Source organism: Magallana gigas, chromosome 7 (assembly GCF_963853765.1).
Source record: "Magallana gigas chromosome 7, xbMagGiga1.1, whole genome shotgun sequence".
Lineage (NCBI taxonomy): Eukaryota > Metazoa > Mollusca > Bivalvia > Ostreida > Ostreidae > Magallana > Magallana gigas.
This window is the reverse complement of record NC_088859.1, coordinates 15,233,018-15,253,308: the sequence shown is the minus strand read 5'-3', so window position 1 is coordinate 15,253,308 and position 20,291 is coordinate 15,233,018. Positions and strand designations below refer to the sequence as shown.

Here is a 20,291-nt window from a genome sequence, read left to right as displayed (position 1 = left end):
ACTGTACATGTTCTGTTAACTGTAATTACACATGGACGAGGTCTCCTTCACTCAATATGTCAAGAGGAAAACAGTGATGATTTTTTTCTGAGCAATTATTTATATCATCCAGTATATGTAAGATTTATATTAAAGGTCTCTAGAGTTGATTTTTTGTTTTTATTGAAAGCTTTTCCATTAAAATGCTAGTTGGAAAGTGATTGGTTTCAAAGAGGAGAAGCTTTGCTGCTGTGATTCCAAGAATACATACTTCTTGTATGGTTTGGGTTTTGACAACATGTAACCTTTGTACAAACCAGAGTTTCTATTTAATAAAGTACATGACATTTAAGACAAAAAATAAACCAGAGAGTCCTGATTTAGTTTATTGCACAACAATTATGCTACATAAATAAACATATTTCATAACAAGATTTATACCAGTAAATAACTTTGGAATTTCTTGCAAATTGGATTTCATTTTCAAAAACTTAGAGATTCACAACAAAAAGTTCACATAACAAGATGTAAAACAAAATATAATAAATTATAAAATTTAGATAAACAAAATAACAAAAATGTGTCATACATTAATTGCCCCTGGAATGTAACGAATAAAATTATATGTTTTTCCAAACAGGAAGCTGTACATGTAGGATTGCCCTTTCAATCACTTCCTGTCAGTCATAACACTGTACTGCAGCCTGTCAAAAGTCACAGCATTTTTTATTGCGCAAATGCAACTATTGTTTACAGAAAACAGCTGGGTTTTTGTCAAACACGTTTACTTTTATCAACATTATCTGTCACGTCTTCTCATGCTTAACAACGAGGGGCACCAATAAGGGAAAACTCAGATCTAAATAAGAGACTTCCTAGATCATGATAGTCAATGACACCAGGTAAAATTGCACAACACTTGCCGTAGTTTAAAATTTCATGAAATTTTGCACACTGGCTGCAGTCTAATGACAAATGAGCTTTTATTTAAATGTAATTTTGTTTCAGTCAGTACTTATGAGATCCCCCATTTGACCCTCATTCACCCTGTCAGGGGCCTCTTCAACTTCTTCCTCTTCTTCTTCATCTTCGCCATCATTAAACTGATTACTTGTATCATAAGTAAATGTTCCCCTTGAGAGGTCCACCTCTATTGGGAAGACCACGGCTTCCTTCATCACTGTGTGACAGTCGTTGTGATATTTGGCCATCGCTGACACAAATCTCTGAAGCTGGAACACGATGTCTTGTACTGAAAGTTAAGTTAACGTAAGTTACTGACATACTGATTTAAAGTAATGATTCTCCTCAAATCAATTACAAACCAGGAACAATTATCAAATACTTTAAAATTTGTTTTTAGGATCAAATGCATTCTTTGAAGTCTCCTTGTTTTATGGACAGTACTGTATTTTTCTATGTAATTCTTTTTTCGAAGGGCTTTCGACTGGCCTTACCAGGTATATATCATGCATGTTGTGCAATAGATGTACTTCACAACACTAAAAACTTGCCCTTCTTCACACTTAATTTTGTGTGTTGTATTAAAATCAAGTTAAGGTATCCCACTCCTCAATGTTGTTGTATCAAGATTTTCTTGAGAAGTATATCATTGAAATCTGTAGACAAAACAAACTTAAAAAATACAAAGATAATGGGGGATCAGTATCCATCCCTCTGAGTTATGGCCCATTTAATTTGACCTTTTTGCACCTAAAATGCAATTTCATCCTATTTAGGATTTGTTGTCAGTAATTTTGATGAAGCAAACTTATTTCTTCAAATATTGTTTTTAATTATGCACAATGGTCACACTGAATAGAGGGATTACGAAAAAAAATTGTACAAAGCTGCATAAATTTTTTTGTGACCTTTTTGCACTTAAAATAGACAATTTCTTTAATAGTTACAATTGGATTTGAAATAAAAACTTTTTGAATATCAAGAATTTTATAAGATTAATCCAGTTTGCCTAAATATGTATTCAGTATCATTTTGACATAATATAACATGGGGGTCAGTGATGTCAAATTTTAGATATAGGGCTTCAACGGTAAAATTCTCGCAAAATTTGGCTTAAAAAAATTCAGACATGTTCTATATATATGCATGATTTTATGATAAACGGCTATCACATTCTCAAGATTTGATTTTGTACATGTCACACAGAACCTATAAAATATGTTACAAACCTATCAAATGTTAAAAATGTGAATAATGATTAAAGTATAATAAAAAGAAAAGTATATTGAAAATTCATAAAATTGCTTGTTTCTGTCATTTTCGTCTAAAAAACCTTCCGCACGAAAAAATAGTTCCCCTAAAAAACTTGTTTGTTTCTTGAATTCAAATGGATTTTCTTATGAATGTTGTGTAATTATGAAATAATAATCTATCTGTGATGATTAAATAAATAAAATCATATTCATTTTAAATATAATGATCATCTGCGCAATGAAATCAACACATGAGGAGTGAGATACCTTAAATGGTTAAAAAAGTCATTGGACATGCAAAGAGATGTATGGTAGTAAAATTCTGTCATAATGAAGTTTTGATTAAATACTTTTTATGATTAGAACCTGTGCATACAAAAACATATTTCACTGTATGCCCCTAAATTATACAGATGTCTTAATTCCTCCTGCAGTTCCAAGTAATATGGTATACATATATATCTTAAACTTGAAAAGGTAAAATGAAAAATTTGAGGTATCACTTTACAGCACAGTGTTTATGGCCAAACAGACATACTGGGATTTATCTAGGGCACCTGTCTTTCATACCCAAATGAAGGTCCCTAAAATTGACTAAAAACAATAGATTTGGCTGCTTACTTTTTAAAAAATAAAATAATTGAAATTCAATACCATGCTTTTGATCCAACAGTTCAATTTTCACCAACACATCAGATCTCATCTTTGCAAATCGCACCCTAGCATCCTGTCTGCATCTTAGAACTAGTCTGGAAAAAATAAAAGGGCTGCCTTTGAGGAAATAATTTAACATAAAATAATTGTTAATACACAACTGTACCTGCATAGATACAATGAATCACTTTAAATATTGATAATAACAACTGTTTTCACCTACTAAATCACATTTTTATCAAAAGCAACTGTTTTCCATGATCAATAATCACATAAAAGTGGCTGACATAACACAATACAGCATACTAACAGTGAAGCAATTTGAGCATTTACAAACAACTGCACTATATCATTTATTGACACTTGCTTTCTCATTGTTCTATTGTGTATTGGTGTGTATCAGTGGAATCATGCCTGTAATGAACCATTTATCTTTAAAGTGATCTACTCTGACATCAACTATACTTTGTCCCATAATATCCTCCATTCACACCATGCTTATTTACTTGATATTTATAAATATCTCAGGGTTCAAACCATATTTATTCAAAACTATGAGAAAAATATCCAAGATTTCTCCTTTGAAATGCCTTCACTGGCTTATTAGATTTCAATACATGGCTAAGAATATTCCAAGTGACTTTGAATGGTGAAAAGATGTCAACATTTCCCCATCATAAATTTCCATAAGAAATCTGTTTTCATTTATGTTAATTTTCCCTGAGTAAAAAATAATAATGTGTCAAAAAAAAAAATCTTGGATTTTTTTCTCTTCCATTGGTTTCTATTGTATTCCTTTCAAAGGTATGTGTATTTTTTATCAAAAATTGTCCAAAAAAGATGGAAACAATAACTTGGCACAGACTATACATGTATTTTCATCCAAAAACAATGTGTAATATTAAATTTACACAATCAGGATCTGTGATTGATTTTTACAATAACTTTTCAATATGAATAAAACACTGACCTGTATTCATAGTTCCCCGTTTCCACCCGATACAGCGGCTCTTGTAATGCAGCATAACTGTATTCTTCATCATCCATCTCCTTTACCTTCAGACAATAGGCCTACAAAAAGAAAATCATTGATCCAAATATAAAATGCCATCCAAATCAAGAACTTGACAAGAAGCACGTGTAATTTTCTTATTCAGATCAATATAAAAAAATTTATTTTTTAAAATTTAAATTATTTCATAATTGAATAAATTTTTGCTTCAAACTAAAAGGGAGAATTAAAATTGAAGTTTGTATCATCCAAGAGGGTACTTTAATGAATATAAGATTCCAAAACCTTAACAACCTTCAAAACATATCTAATCATAATCTTTGAAAAAAAAATGCCTTTTTTTAAATTTCCGTCCAAAGAGAATTTCAAGACTTACCAAATATTCAAACTTGACATCTAGGTATTTCTTAATGGTCAGTCTAGTGTCAGGTACTGCTTTGTTTAAGTAGGTGTTCAAGTCACTTATCATCTGGAAAAAAATTATCATGGTGTATTGAGAAACAGTCAAAATAAAGGGCAATAACTCTTTGCAAGTTCTTACGTTCACTATAATATTGACCTTAAAATTCTCATTTTAAAAGAATATAGAAACAGCACTTATTACATACATTTTACATTGCTGCAATCATACCCCTAACATTTGGGTGAAACTTACCGGCTTGACTGTCCTTAGCATTTTGATAGCAAATCTCTCCATATTTCTGTGTGCCTCCCCAAACTTTGTGAAGGCCTCACTGGCTGCTGGCTGGGGTTCCCTCACTCCAATAGAACTAAACACTTCTCCAAAGGCTACAAAATATGTATAAGATATACAGTATTCAAAATAGAAATATCCCATTCCAGTCTTACTCTATGCCTATTAAAAAAAGATTTTTCATATATCAAATTAAATATTATTTCTCTGTCCGTGTATACCTTTATGTGATTGGGAAAGTTCAAAGGTGGCTTTCAGCAGTTTCTTGGTGTGATCTATTAATCCTTTGTAGGTGTCTGCTACTTTTTCCAGTTCATCTAATTTCTTCACTAATCCATCTGCAACAAAGTGATATCAAATCAATAACTCCTAATCCATATTCCTACTAAATACACAATACTACTTGAAATATTCAGATTTCTGATAGACACATGTAACAACCAAATATTATACAACTTAAAAATCATTTTATATTTCATATTGGTATATTTTTCTACAAAATTTATATTCAATCATTAGAATAAAGAAACTAATGCAATACTGTAGATTCCTTATCAAACACGAGGAATTTGAAAATATCAGCGTAAAAACCTTCGCGGATTTTAAATCTTGCTTTTACTTTTCAAAAAGTTTTTAATCATATAAAATCATAACATTTTTGTGTTCACAATTTTATATTCTCGCTAATAGGGGTATTTGACACAAAATAATGAAATCACTGAATTAAGTTCTCTTGTAAAACCTACCATTGCACAGAATTGCTCTGCTTAGACCCAAGGCATCAGCCGTGTTGGAACTCATATTCTCCACAACTCGGTGTTTCACTTTCTTCAAGACTATAAGGTAAATTATTGTGAATGATTAGTTGCATTCAACGTCTAATACATAAGAATTCAATTCCAATATTTTAACATAATTCAAAAGTTACATGTATATGATTGTAATATTATAAAAATAGTGCCTGTTTGGGAGGGTAACAGTTGAAATTGACACCCCAAGAAAACCATTGTCAACCTGCACGAAGCAGAGGTTGACAATAGTTTTCATGGGGTCTTAATTTTAACTGTTATCCTCCAAAACATACACTTTTTATTTTATTATACTGAATGTTGTAATTTTAAAGAAAACTTCACTGCTGACAGTCAAAGTTCGTTATCTCGAACCAGATGGAATTGTTTAAAAAATTCAACATATCCCAGTATTCGAGATGTCGAGGGTAAAATACTTAAGAAATAAATGGTTGGGACACTCAAATCACTTTGACATATCCTCTGTATTCGAGATATCAATGTTTGAGATATCAAAGTTCAACTGTATATGATATTCACATCATGGTGAAGGAAATTTTTACCAATATCCAGTGATTTCCCTTGTTTTGGATCAGCATGAAGTTTATTGTAAGAAATAGATACTTCACCCTATCAAAGAGAGTATATAACACATATCTTTCAGCCATATCAAAATTTCAAATAAAATATCAAATAAATAAACATTATCTATGATAACAGTTTTTTAAAACAATATTTTGATATAATATTGAATTTATTGTCTTACGACTCTAAATCTGTTTGTTCAAAATTTACCTGCTTACTAACCTTGATTGACTGGATCATTTTGGCCACCTCCACTTTCGTTCGACCTTTTGCTGTCTGTCCATTAACGGCTACAATTTCATCCCCTGAGGCTAGAGTTCCATCCTTGGCTGCAGGAGTGTTGTCGAAAATTTGCACCACGTACAGACAGGGACAAAACGGTGCCCCACCACCAATGCTAATGCCTATCAAGTTTTGGGAGTCCTTTTGTAATGTGACAATGCCAGAGGTCACAGTCATTCCCCTGTGAGAAAAATTATTATCAATGAAAAAATTCTGTTACATACCATTTTATTGCAGAAACTAAATAAGCAGAGGATTTTTTTTTCAAGCTTGGCATTGTAAGCCCAATATATTTTTCGGATGGTGGCGGTCTAGAAAAGAGACAATTAAATTATATCAGTAAAAAAGTATTGTGCACAGATGCAGTTACATGATCATAGGCAATACTTAAGATTAATTAATGATCAATATAGTGCAATGTACTATCAAAAATACTGAATAAAGTGTGATGAATATTACAATATGATTAAATTACAGACAGAAAAACAAACATAAGCTAATATCATATTTTGCAAAAACAGAAGAATTTTCACTTCATGTACATTGTGTCCTCTGGCAAAAACTCAAAGTATCCATCTTCCTCTGGATCATATTCATCAGGATCAAACTTAGGAACCAGAGAGTATTCATATTCATGTATGTACTCATCCATGTTTGGCTTTTATATGTTTCAATTTGTACCCATATCACTAAATATAATCATGCATTCCTAAAAGAAAGAATGATTTCACTTTTACATATTTTCCTTATACTTGTCATGCACAAAACCAGAGTAACTTCATAAGAATACATGTGCCTCAAGATAGATATTTTTACGCCACGTCATGATAATGTCACCAATACACAATGAAACACATCTGCCACCAAGACACATATGACAAGCTTGAATGGTTTTCAAACAAAGACACCTGGGATCACATGACTAAATCTTAGCAAGAGCTACCGAATATTGACTTATCAGACCGCTTGGTTGCTTTAACTTGTCTTAAGAATCCGTGAAATAGATGAACAGCATCATCAACATGTCATAATCATGATAATGCAGATGTGCAATTCAAGCAATGTAACGTTAAAAATTATAAAATCAACATACAGTTTATCCTCCTCCAGCTCAAAATCTTGACTTCCGTCATAATACATGTTTGTAACTTAAAATTCAAACATATGATGTGTTATGGCCCCAGTGAACCGGAGTTCTTCAAGCCTATATTCCAATGTTGATATATTGGAAAAATTTACTGAAAAAAAAGAAAAACGGAAGTTGTCATTTGGATCCACACCAAATGCGCATGCTTAAAGGGGTGTGCCATTTTTGACCAATCATGTTCGGAAAGTGTTTACTGTTGACAAAATATGTCATGTTTAAGGGGTAAAAATAGTTTTTGCGTTCTAATTGCATATTCTGCATAGAAGCAATAATACAAATGTTTTTTGAAATGCTTGGATTAAAATTGTCATCTTTAATGTGCCAAGGACATACGATGTAAAAGTAAACATTGCACACGGTAACGTTATACGGCCTACCTTATAAAGGATAGATAAGGAAAACAGTTCTCAGTTTTTATTTCGACTGGCCAGGGGATTAACAGACGTAGAGACGTGTAAGTAATAATGGTATTAAGTTCGGGGAATATTTAGGCCAGTTTTATTTGAATTGACCTCTCTGTGAAAAGAATATTACATTTTGAATTTGTACCCGCAAAAATACATGTACATAATGCTCTATATGGGGTGTATTTTATACACATGTATCTAAATCTGGTGTACATGTACACAGGCTAAATGTATTCATTTTTACAAATACATTTCGTCAAGTGTTTTCATTTAAACCCATATACAATAATTTGGAACGTGATTGCATGGTCTATAATCCTATATTTACATGTACATTACAGGTGTAGCATGTTGACTGGATTTCAAAGAGAGTCTTGGGTTTGGGATCAGATTACCAAATCTCCAGAAGTTCTGCTTTCCTCTGATAGACACAGTGCATACTTTTATATTGATCCTATCTATGAAAGCACAGGAACTGCTGGTAAGGATCATATATGATTGTACAATACATGTAATTGTCCATGCAATTGAAAGCTGTTAGCTGCATGCCTAATAAGTGCCTATCGAGACTTTTTCCAAAAAATATGATAATTGGTTTTATTTCACGCATTCTTGGTTTCATGATGCCTAGTATCTTAAATATATTGACTTCAAAATCTGTATGATTTTTTAAACCACAAGCTGGCATGACTCCAAATTTTCTTTTAGCTAGATGTGAAAATTTAAGGACAAATAGTTGTTAATATCAATTATTTTTACACTATATAAATCTCTCAGTCCGCTCTCTCTAATTTGATTCTTTAAAAACTTGCAAGTTATAACCTGGTCGAATGCTCAAAACAAATATTAATTTATGTTTTGTTTGAAAAATCAATAAACTTAATACTACAAATAGTGCATACGTTTTTGTGAATTTTGCTATCTCGTTTATTTAACCCAATAATGGTCAATATAGTCACATTTAATTTTATCTCAATGTGATTTCTCTTTAGCTAGTGCAAACCGCATTTAACTCGATCCAATTATTTCAAGGTTTGTAGTACAACTAAAATACACCCTTGTTATCTGTCAATTTATTCATACAGGTGTAAGAGGAACAAAGGGGTTCACAGAAGGGGAACACTACTGGGAGGTTGTTTTTCTGGAGCCCCCATGTGGAACCTCAGTTATGATTGGTGTTGGAACAGAAAATGTAGCTCTGCACAGAAGTAATTTTGAATATATTGACCTTATTGGTAAGTTTAATAAAAATATAGAACTTGTGTTTGCTATGTGCATCTGTGTGTTTTTCATAATAAATATAATTGTTACTATGGTTAATATTATGTTGTTAAAGTAGAGTAGATTTTTAAAGGAATTTTGTTCAATTTTGAGATTGAAATTAACATACAAATGTACATGTATAATACATCAAACTTAAGATTAGCATAAAACATTGACAAATTACAGATGAAATGCTGAGGTAAAAGTACTGAAATAAACTCTTTTTTCTGGTTTCAACAGGATTTGATACAGAAAGTTGGGGATTATCCTATAAAGGGACGGCTTGGCATGGAGGCCAGAAAGTTCAGTATTGTGAGCCGTTTTTCGACAAAACTACAGTGATCGGTTGTCATTTGAACCTGTACAAAGGTACGCTTGCCTTCAGTGTGAATGGAACTTACATGGGTGTGGCCTTCACAGGTGTGAACAGTGTGTGTGGCCCGCTCTATCCAATTGTCAGCTCCACGGCCTCAGAGACCGAGCTAGGGCTGGGAGAACAGTACTGTCGTTATCTTACCCTGCAGGAGAAGTGTCTACAGACAATCAAGAGACATCTTGAGTACGATGATTCTGTGGACTGCCTACCTCTACCCAAAGTTTTCAAGTCCTCCATAAAGAATATCTGAACATGGGCGTTGATCGTTGTCCTCAATTTGTTGTTTGTTTTCCTCAACTGCTGATTAATTTGTGATTAGTTTATGTTTTTATGTTACTTTCATTTGACTTTTTGTCCGTCATTTTATAATATTTACGAATTTTCATTGAATGAGGAATTCAGTTAAATTGTTTAGTTTAATTTGAAAATAATTATACATATATTACATGTACTAGTTGTACAAATATTTGTTTAAGGTATGTGCACCTATTATTTCTTAACTTTAATTAGATCATTATTTATTTTTTCCTATTGAAATACATGTATAAAAGAAAAATAGGCCAGAAATCTGTAATTGTTAGTTTATATGGGACAAACATCTGTAACTGTATTGAAAGGGGGATAACTTTAAAATCATTTTCAAACTATGACATTGAATCGAGTTATTTCCCTTTTTAAATAACTTAAACACAATTTATATACGTAGTTGACATAAAGTGAAAAAAAATCTTTACTTACTTAAATTATTTATAACATCATGGAAAATGTGTTTTGTTTTCTAAGTATAAAAATGTTTTGAATGAACTAACGGTAGTCTTACTACATTTAATACTATGATAAGTAGCTACATTTTATGCAGGAGTGCTATAAATATATACCAGGTATATTATTTTCCATAGAGTTTCAATATACATTTTCTGGTGTGTAAACAAAACAGTGCAGTGCTATTTATGAAAAATAATTTATTTGTGGAAATGACCAAGGAAATTCATAAATGGTAATTATTTTTACACACAATAACAATAACATCAATGGTTTTGATTTTGAAAAGATGACATGATTCTTAACTAAACATATCAATACATGTACTGTTCTATACATGTCTATATCATTAACAACTTTGTACAAAAATCATAACGTAGATGGTATAAATTTTTTGTACAAAATGTCATTGTTGTTATTTTTTTTAAACAACCCTTTAACAATTTTTGGAATTTAAATCCCTGTACACAATTATAGAAGTATAAAACTGTGTCACAGTGATTTATTCTTTTTTTTCTGCTGATTTCTCCAAACAGAATATGCCTTGCATGGGCAAATTACCATTTTCATTGTAAATCCATTTTTCATTTTTTGGAGAAAACTTTGAAACTATACTGTGTAGTGAATACAGGGGTATATATATGTATAGCATGTTCTGATTGATGAAAGTTAAATTATTAGTATATAATTAGCTTGTTCTTTTTTTTAACATTTCCAGACTTTTTTAAAAAAATAATAAACGAAATGTATGGTATGATCATCTGTAAATTTCATTTCAACGTTATGCTGAAAATTATTGTTTATGGAATTTATGGAAATATCATTACTATATTGTGTTTAATGTGAGATGCACAAATATCTGGATGTCCCACAGACTTTTTCAGAGAAGTGGATAGGTATGGCCATCCATTATAGATGAATGGAAGGCTATGGCCTAAACAGAATGTCAGTGCACAAATAATGCAAGAAAAAATGTGTCATGCATTTTGATTAGTTAAGTTCTTTTCAAGATGAAAGGTTTTGGTGTTACAAATATAAAGACGGCATGAAAGATTTGATGTTTAAGTGAAGTTTGAATGTGTTAATACATTTGTAAATATGTATAAACAGCAATTATATGTACATACATGTATTTGAAAACCAATTAAAAGGGTAAAACATGCAATGTTAAGTTTTTCATCTATCATAATCAGATAATACGAAGAAGCTTAGACCACCTTCCTTGAAACTTACATGGATGACAATGATAATTAATCAGTTAGTATGGCTGTCACTCAACTGGAACCCCAGAAAAATAACTGTGATTTTTGCGTATTTATGAACAAAATACATATTGCGTGTTTGTTATTAATCATAAATTATCTCGTCTGTTGTTAAAACTGTTGTGAACAAACGGACTCTCGTCTGGCTTTGGATTGTACACCGACTTCCCGTTCCTGTCGTAACACAGGGTGTCCCCAATGTTCAGATTGTACTGACAAGTTTCGTATCCCAGATTGAAATTGTAAGAGCAAGACTCGGCGAATCCACATTCTGTGTTCACCTTGCATGGTTTGGCGGGAAAGCAGAGTCCATTTTGACAACTTCCGTCAGGGCACGTAGGCTCGCAGTGAATGACGGGATAGCAGATTTTGTGAAACGCACAGAATTCGTGTGGACAGCATCCCTCTGCACAATACTTGTACTATATGAAAGATAAAAAGAAAATTTTATATAAATATATAGACAAGTACTTTGGTTCAAAGTGAACACAGCAGTCTGATACTAGCATACAATATCCTGCCAGAGTCTATATTCTCCATCAAAAGGCCACTATCTCAGTGCCCATTTTCATAGAAATATACATGTATTTTTTTTTCATTCATACTGTGTACAGTGTTATCTTCACCCTGTGGTTTTTTCCTTGCCCTTCTACACTTGGAAACGATTTCGTCCCGTCTTTTAACCCATAATTATAGAAATATTAACACTTTAAATATAATTGGATTTCGCTTAGTCTTAAATTTGCCAGCTGGCATCGATAGCAAAAGGGACGAAAATGAAAAAAAGGGCGAATATTTCCTTCTATACTGTAACGTATTGGAATATGAAAAGCGCCATGCCAATGCATGCAAAGATGACACTCGCTGTTATATTGAAGCATGTTGAAATTGCTCACTTGATATGAACGTTTTCACATTTATAAACGAGTTGAATGGCATAAACACTTTTAAGAGCAATTTATTCCTAATGGAGCAATCGACAAATGTAGAATACATACTTGTCTATAAAATGCAAATCAGACTTACTTATATAATATATTTCATTTTGATACCTTTAATCTGATTCAGTAAGATTTGTTGTTCGTGCAAAATCAGTGTTTCATAAATTGCATTGTATTTCAAGCAAACTTTTAGAAGAGACATTGCGGGATTTGTAACAGCTATATAACGTTATACATGTACTTTTTATTAAGTTTATAGAAATTGCATTAAAACTCGGTTTCTTTAGATTTAGCAGGAGAAAAACGAACATGCTCAATTCTTTTTTTCGAAATCACAAAAGTATTTCATTTGCTTTCTTTTCATTGGGTTACCGTTTAAAACGAAGAAATTCATTATTGAATTGATCAAGAAAAACCGCCAAGGAGCTACAAGGCAGATGAGACACTTATTGGGATTCTTTGCATACACCGTATAAATATCCATTAGCAGACGGATTTGATCGGGTCTAAAGGATAACACTCATGTCAACATGGTTAGCTCGCATATTGACAAACTTGTTATAGAATTTCTTGAGTTTAGGGGAAGAAACTTAAAAAGAAAAAATCATTAAAAAAAGTCAGGAGACATAATAAGCTCGCATTTTGAGATGAATTACTTGATTGTGGGGGAGAACTTTTTAAAAATCATAATTCAACTCTATGCAGCAGCTTCTGAAAGAGACTCGAACTGGGCATACTCATGAGGTCTTTAATGTTGGAGTAAGTCTTATCATAAACAAGCAACAAGGTTTCAAAATGTCTAGTAACTACATTTGCCAAAATACCTTTTACTTCATTTCATTTTTTTGTGTGAAATTGGATCACAATGGCAATTGCTGTAACGTTGTAAACAAACTAAGTTAAACCGATGCAGTATTACACATAAACCATTGCTAACACAATCAAATTCAAATATTTTTATTTGTTGTATAAGATATGAACATTTTTGTCTTGCATTTTGGACAAAGTAACCGGGTTTTTTTTAGGTGGGAGTTGCATGTCAGAAAATTTGAAAACATGGGGTAAATGTGCAAACCTTTTTTTTAACTTGCGTCAGTTATTTTTTGCTAAACGCAAACAATACCAGTTTATCGTTAACAAACTCCAGAATTATCTCTTTCGTTTCAAAATGAGACAAACACGCTTGTACATTGATGCATATGCAGATTACGTATATCCAAGTAGTTCTTTCTCTTATCATCAAAAGTCATATTTACCAAAGCAAATATGATTTATTGTTCAACCAATATGGTGATGAACAAAATAAATTCAGCTCAAACAATGTGCGAACAATTTAACCATTAGCTGTATGTCCACAAAATTTTAAATATCCGATATTCGCTCTTTCATAAATTCCAGTTTCAAATACTGATGAAAAGCTAGCCGTTACCGAAGCACCTATATTTTATCCCACCGTGGTACTTAAAATATTGCAATAACGGATTCTGAAAGTGACTCTAGATCTTTCCTTAGTCTGACCTCGCCAAGTTCATGCCTTTTTATACTTTCTGGGTCCTTTCTACGATTACAAAGACCAAGGAATTAATAGTAAATATAAATCTTACATGTTAAGGATAGTCTGACATCATATTTCTTTAGTTACTCGTAGCAGCGACCAAGGAATTTTATACTCTATACCTAACATGACAGGGACACAATATAACAACAGATTCATTAGTCAGCAGCTCAGACCTTGAGCTCAGACGCTGTATGCTTTATCGTGGTCATTTGCTGCTTAGTGGAAGTTGAATGTCGTGGTTGTTTTTTTTAATCTGCTTTGCTTCGGAAAACCTTGGAAATCTCCTCTTACCAAGGCGCCCTTGAGATCAATACGACTGCATTTAAAAAGAGATATTTCTCCAAACACTCTGATCAATGTTTGAATATTTCTGAGACTGGCGTAATTGAAAATTGATAATTTTAATGTTTAACCACATTTTCTCTCTCTGCCTTTAAGTTGTTTAACCCCAACATCAAAGCATCGTAAACCATATTTTGTTTCACCTATTTTTGGTTGTCGTGATAAAGTTGAATACGGTTCTCGTGACATAATGGTATTTTATGGCCAGACCAAAAAAGGAACGGTGGGAAGAAACAGATGAGACAAGTCGGTCAGTGGTTGTAAAATATGTCTCCTTGTGGTATTTGTGTTTGCAGTAAATTCTCCAACACAAGCCGCAGAAGGGTTCAGCTGATGCGGTTCCAAATATGGTATATAAGCTCTATAGCCGATGTTTGATAAGTTGTCTGATAATTCTGATAATTCTATACTTACACCATAGCAAAGAAGAACTCAGATGATTTATTAGACACTTAATGTACTGCATTAATGTTACTGCAAGCATATCTCACAAATTACAATGCACCTACATATATCATATAATATTTATAGAATTGGCGATTGAATGACGAGTCTGATAAGGCGAAATAATTGGTTGATATAGCTTCGTCGGGTTTTTTCTCTCGAAGTATTTCCATTTTTAATTTTATCCTTCAAATATGATGAATATTGAATACTAATGAATATATTTTACTTATATCTGTTTTCAATGGATGGAGTCATACAGAGTGGACTTGTGTTCAAAACTTTTACACCCATCTTTGGGCAAGGGTTTGCAAGAACCTTAAAATAAGTTTAAGTTAAATTTCGGGTTCATGTCAGACCTACTTTAAAAAATCTTGACATGTTTTCTTCTCCTTTGGACAAATATGGCTCATACTTCACCCTTGAAATGCGTTGGGTTGGAACAAGTATCTTGGTCAAAGGTCAAAGGTCAATGTCATTGTAGATAGAGGTCTTATGAAATTCCTTCCCTGGAGTATTTCTCTTCCATTGGCCCCATCTTGCTCATGCTTCCTATAATCAGGGTATTGCGGTGATGGACTTTGCAGTAATCTTGAACCTAGGTCTAAGACCAAAAATTGAGGTCATAATAGATTTCTGTAATATCATTGTTCAAAGAATATTATTATTCCTCTTGGCAGTATCTGTTATCTTTTTCCCCATTGCAGTTGAGTGATTGCTTGACGAATGAGGTTAAGATCTCCTTTTTATAAATCATAGTTTTAAGTAAAAGCATGGTATTTTATGAGTGATTTTTTTTAAAATTGAGACCTTTGAGATGGTTACCATCTATAACTGTCGTCTAGCTATTACTTCGCTAATTTACCGTATATTTTGTACGAGAATGGAGATATAATTAGAGGGGATTTCTATATTTCATACAAAACTGTAGCCCCAACAAAGAAATTTCACAACACTAGAGCAAATAAATGTGATGCGTGAGTTTTGATCGGGAACACAGTTTGGTTTGAAACGTCGGATACAGCTGTTCACAAACTGACCGGCTGTCCACCGACTTAAATGCCTCCGGGATTTGGAACAAGCAATGTATTCACTAAAGAGACCCTCATCTCCTCGGAGACGAAGTTCCGAGAAACAATGTAAACAACTAAACAGCAATGCACTTGACGGAGTCTGGATGTCACTAGCGGCCCTGTCCAACAAATGAAAGTTTATTAGCCTCTGTCAGGTTTACGACTGGATGTGGGTATATTCCTACTAATCTAATCACATTCATTTGATCGATTTGTGATTCCACAAGATGCGATATCATCCGTTTGGAAACACCGGAGATTTTCCCTTCTTGCTCCGAGGGAGTTTTGGCATTCACATGCAGGGAAAGACTTTTGGGTAATTGTCCGTAATTGCCCTATTAACCACGATCTAGAAATGACAGGGTTTACCAATGACGGTGGCGGTTTGGTCACGGGATTTAGTTAATATGGTTTCATAGTTTGTAAGGATATTAATCCAAAGTCAGTATATGTTATTTTATTTAATTCACAACATTGGTAATAATAACTGGATTAGCGTTGTAGTGGTATTTTTACTTTTCATAAATGTACATAATTTTCTCTATGTGATACTGGAATCTTCACCATTTGTTAATCTATACACACGAACTTCTAATTCATGAACAAAGTACTTGTACTTTAAGTACGCCAATACTTTCTTAGTTGTGCGAAGTAGAAACCATAAACTTTCTAAGACAGATCTAAGACAGAAGCTTGACAACCATAAAAAGTTGGGGTTTTCTGTCTTTTCTTCTCTATTATTTCAAAATTTGGTTGGTGTACTAGTTTTTGTGACTTTTTAGTTGCACCATTGGTTCCTTTTAATTTTCACATGCTTGTAACATTAAAATTTTGCATAATCGACATACCATCTTAACCACATGTCTGTTAATCAATTGTCTGTTAATCAATTACGCATAAATAAAAAGTTAATTTCAACAACCCATTAGCTCTTTTAACATATAGAACATATAAAAGTTATAACTTTAAACTGTTTGCGAAAAAATGTGACAAGAAAGTTTTGTTATACTTCATGCATGACTATCATTGATGGCACCTACCAAAAGCTATACGCCATTGATTATAAAATGCATGTGTGCGAGAACTTAAAAAAAGGTTACACATTAATTATTAATGATACAGAGTGCTTTAAGTATGTGCCTTTTTCATGGAAATTTATCTGTGTGATCTTAATGCGTTGTGCAGATACTGCGCAATCATAGAACTATGAATATTTCATGACCGTGAACTACATTTGAGGACCACTTATCCATTCTAGGAAGATTGCTTGGTTTTTAAAGATGCAATCCTTTTAAGAAAATTCTGCATTTTAATAATGCATAAATTTTTCAGGTTTTTTGTAGATATTAAGACTTCGAGACACTTACTTGATATTTCAGAAAGTTTTCCGATTTAAAAGATAGTAAATTGTATATTTGGAATTGTTTACTTTTGGGAATATCAACTACCGGTACTTTTAAATTCTTTTATTTAAGCGCAAAAATATCCTCCCACGCGAGAGCTTGGTTTCTGTGAATACGCAATCACTTATTCCTCAAACATTTCCACGTTTGAAAGTTGTATACTGAAAAGAACATCGCACAAGTTTAAGAAGGGCGCCAGGTTTTTTCGCTATCCATAAAAAAGGTCGCTGCATTTCCTTCATCAATTTCATGTCACGCAATATCAGGATATGTGAAGTTAATTTGCTCTTGACACCTCCTTTCTTCTTGTGATGCCGTTTCTGTCTTATCAATTGGAAATAAAAGAGAAACCGAGAGAACCAAATACAAAGGCAATGAAATTTCTGTATTGTCATGCACGGAACATCGATGTTACTCTTCATAGACAATGTAAAATATTATTGATAGTTTCCCACAAACAAAACTGATATGGGTCAGTTTCTCATTTGATTTATTAAGTGGGTGTTTCTATTATACCAGAGCACAAGTGATGATAAAAGCCCATTTCCTTTGTAATTCATAAACTTTTCAAAATTATTGGTTTATAGATTTATGGAACATCAGCCCCATTATTGTATGCATGCATTTCATTTTAAAGTTCTGGTTTCAGTTTTTATAACGGTTTGATTGGAAACCATTTACAAATATCAATACAAAAGATTTTTTTTTTTTGGAGAGGGGGGGGGGGGGGGAGTAAGTTTGGTTGGCATGATTTCTTTAAAGGATTCTTGTTTTTGTTCACACGCTTTTCAATGGTTTTGTAGGATTAGCTGTTATCCGTGATTCATTCACAAATATTATTTAGACGTACATATCATAAGTTATATCGTTATGATTACAGAAAATTGACGTTGCAAACACTTTCTTTAAAATTAAATAGTATTTTACATTAAAAGAAGCACCTACGTGTACCTATAAAGATACATCTTTATAACATTAAGTGACGACTATCCAGACGATAGGTTACAATTTCGTCAATTGACAATTGTTTTGTATTGACAACTGTGCTTCATAAGTACATGTAACCGTTCTCAAAGGAATGCATCGGCCCTTCTTTAAAAGTTAGACAAGACTGGTTGACAATCTTCGATGGGTTTTTAAGACAATGTAAATCAATTGCTTTTTCAATGGTGTATGTCCCAGAGAGAATCTAGTTTGTGACAGATTAAGACGTCTAGACTTTAATTATACACATTATTTGAATTTTCATTGAACATACCCATACTCAAAGGAACGTAATACAAGGAATACTATTTTAAAGGGGCATGGTCACGATTTTGGTCAAAAATTATTTTTCCGGTTTTAAACAAAGCGTTGGTGTACATTTTGAACGTTGAAGTAAAAATTCCAGTTTTAAACCTAAAACGAATGTGTTAAACGTTAGGAACCGCTTATCTATGCTTACAATAAAAAAAAGATAGATAAATAAGCTGGAAAAAGGTTTTTTACTGGTATATTGAACCTATGTAAACAAAAACAGGGCACGAGCCTTGTTTACATGACAGAGAATTGAGAGCCCCGTATCTTGCTTATAACGCTACAAATGACTCTCAAATTTTATTTGATCATTAGAAATGCATTTCTTAAGCATCGTAAATAATAAAAACATAAAAATAGAATTTGACCCAAATCGTGACCATGCCCCTTTACGAAACCTTACCTGTAATTTTCAAGCTATGGTGAATATAAAACATGTACACTTATGTTGTTTATGAGTTGTAGAAGTGTTCAGTATACATGTATACCGGTACTACAACACCTGTTGATTTACGAACATCACGGAAATAAAATTGGAAACGCACTTCGGATATCTCGAACCCCCGGATATCTCGAAGTTTTGTTGACCTCCCTCAAAGTTCGAGATACCAATGTTTACCTCTACTGCCCTTTCCGATATATTTCATTTTATCAAATAAAATATACGACATGACTTCTTGGAAAGGACAGTACTTCATAAAAACTTGATTGGTTTCGAAAAAAAATCAATAAGGTACTGTTTACCATTATTTAAAAAAGAGTGCAAAAACTTACCCTGTCTTATCAACATCAGGCACTCTTAATATCTATAGTATTATCTATCTGACAACTACCCGCCATTACTTACCCGTTTTGAAAGAGATATTCCAATGAAAATGAATATGGAAATAATCCGCACATTCCAAACGTCTATATTCATTTTGTCCTTTTCACCATCTGTTCATCCGAGAGATTAGTACTGGGAAATACCGTGTGGCTTTTTCCAAGTTGGTCCAACTATTGATTCTGGATGAGCGGAATCAAATGGAAAAGCGCGCGAACTTTAACTCACCACGTGTATGCCGTATACCTTTTTCTTTGAAGTATGATAATTTCTATAATTAATATTTTTATTTAGACAGGATAGCACAATTATATCGAAAAAATGGTAATTTACGTTGTGTTCCTGTATAAAACATATTTACAGACAAACAATTAAATGAAACAGAAAATAAAGAGTACAAAAGAAAGAACAGTCTCTCTCTCCTGTCTCTCTCCCTCTCTCCTCTGTCTCTCTTCTTTAAACTATATTCTTTCATTTATTTATACATCATGCTCCTTGTCATTAGATGAGGAAGAAGGAAGAAAAACTCACCAAAAGACATGGTTCTTAACTCGGGAATCAATATTTTGAAAGCCTGATTGCCACAATTTTGTCCCTTTGACATTTTTGCCTAATCCTCTGTGGATGGAACGTCTCTCATATTACCCGTAAATTATACATCTTTCCCTGTATTTTTTAAAAACGGTATGAAATACTTTATGGAAAATACATTAGATTATGTGCGTTAACGTCGCTCTTCAGTTCATCCCACGATGTCATTAGAGAATTTTTAACTTAGTTCCATTAACTAAAATTTATATGTACAATATACAGAGGCGATGATGTCAATGAAATTAGATAAATCAATTAATAAATAAATGATGGAAAAGTTGTACAGGTGGGGAAAAAGAGTATTAAAAATATACAGAGGAATAAGCAAATTGAATTATAATTTTTTTAAAAAGTAGAATTAACTGACATTAAAGGGACTTGGACACGATTTGT

At 32.7% G+C, this 20,291-nt stretch overlaps 3 protein-coding genes across 6 annotated transcripts; 1 reads left to right on the top strand and 2 right to left on the bottom strand.

The window, feature by feature from the left end:
• Window positions 1-351: 351 nt before the first annotated feature.
• On the bottom strand, window positions 352-7,484 carry LOC105334037 (PRKCA-binding protein). 4 transcript variants are annotated; one of them, XM_066067706.1, is made up of 10 exons: window positions 7,304-7,484; window positions 6,139-6,391; window positions 5,907-5,973; window positions 5,302-5,391; window positions 4,777-4,893; window positions 4,517-4,650; window positions 4,238-4,330; window positions 3,820-3,920; window positions 2,850-2,944; window positions 352-1,231 (listed from the first exon to the last, which is right to left on the bottom strand). In XM_066067706.1, the coding sequence occupies exons 1-10, from the start codon at window positions 7,348-7,350 to the stop codon at window positions 984-986; spliced, it is 1,245 nt and encodes a 414-aa protein (XP_065923778.1). In that variant the 5' UTR covers window positions 7,351-7,484; the 3' UTR covers window positions 352-983. The 4 variants fall into 4 exon arrangements, with proteins under 4 accessions (XP_065923778.1, XP_011435629.3, XP_065923777.1 ...); XM_011437327.4 differs by having other exon boundaries at window positions 6,151-6,391; XM_066067705.1 differs by lacking the exon at window positions 7,304-7,484 and adding an exon at window positions 6,753-7,144.
• Window positions 7,485-7,570: 86 nt separating this feature from the next.
• On the top strand, window positions 7,571-11,328 carry LOC105334038 (SPRY domain-containing SOCS box protein 3). Its single transcript, XM_011437328.4, has 4 exons — window positions 7,571-7,811; window positions 8,106-8,245; window positions 8,850-8,999; window positions 9,268-11,328. The coding sequence occupies exons 2-4, from the start codon at window positions 8,113-8,115 to the stop codon at window positions 9,651-9,653; spliced, it is 669 nt and encodes a 222-aa protein (XP_011435630.1). The 5' UTR covers window positions 7,571-7,811; window positions 8,106-8,112; the 3' UTR covers window positions 9,654-11,328.
• LOC105334036 (uncharacterized) lies at window positions 10,349-19,573 on the bottom strand. Its single transcript, XM_066067707.1, has 2 exons — window positions 19,332-19,573; window positions 10,349-11,849 (listed from the first exon to the last, which is right to left on the bottom strand). The coding sequence occupies exons 1-2, from the start codon at window positions 19,401-19,403 to the stop codon at window positions 11,517-11,519; spliced, it is 405 nt and encodes a 134-aa protein (XP_065923779.1). The 5' UTR covers window positions 19,404-19,573; the 3' UTR covers window positions 10,349-11,516.
• Between the last annotated feature and the right edge of the window lie 718 nt (window positions 19,574-20,291).

Excerpts from the sequence above, each read along its gene's own strand:
- LOC105334036 (XM_066067707.1), bottom strand. The coding sequence starts at position 19,403 with ATGAATATAGACGTTTGGAATGTGCGGATTATTTCCATATTCATTTTC. Across the intron at positions 11,850-19,331 it reads GAATATCTCTTTCAAAACGG|TACAAGTATTGTGCAGAGGG; the intron begins GTAAGTAATGGC and ends TCTTTCATATAG.
- LOC105334038 (XM_011437328.4), top strand. The coding sequence starts at position 8,113 with ATGTTGACTGGATTTCAAAGAGAGTCTTGGGTTTGGGATCAGATTACC. Across the intron at positions 8,246-8,849 it reads TGAAAGCACAGGAACTGCTG|GTGTAAGAGGAACAAAGGGG; the intron begins GTAAGGATCATA and ends TTATTCATACAG. Across the intron at positions 9,000-9,267 it reads TGAATATATTGACCTTATTG|GATTTGATACAGAAAGTTGG; the intron begins GTAAGTTTAATA and ends TGGTTTCAACAG.
- LOC105334037 (XM_066067705.1), bottom strand. The coding sequence starts at position 6,862 with ATGGATGAGTACATACATGAATATGAATACTCTCTGGTTCCTAAGTTT. Across the intron at positions 4,331-4,516 it reads TGCTAAGGACAGTCAAGCCG|ATGATAAGTGACTTGAACAC; the intron begins GTAAGTTTCACC and ends ATTTTTTTCCAG. Across the intron at positions 3,921-4,237 it reads ATGTCAAGTTTGAATATTTG|GCCTATTGTCTGAAGGTAAA; the intron begins GTAAGTCTTGAA and ends TTCTTTTTGTAG.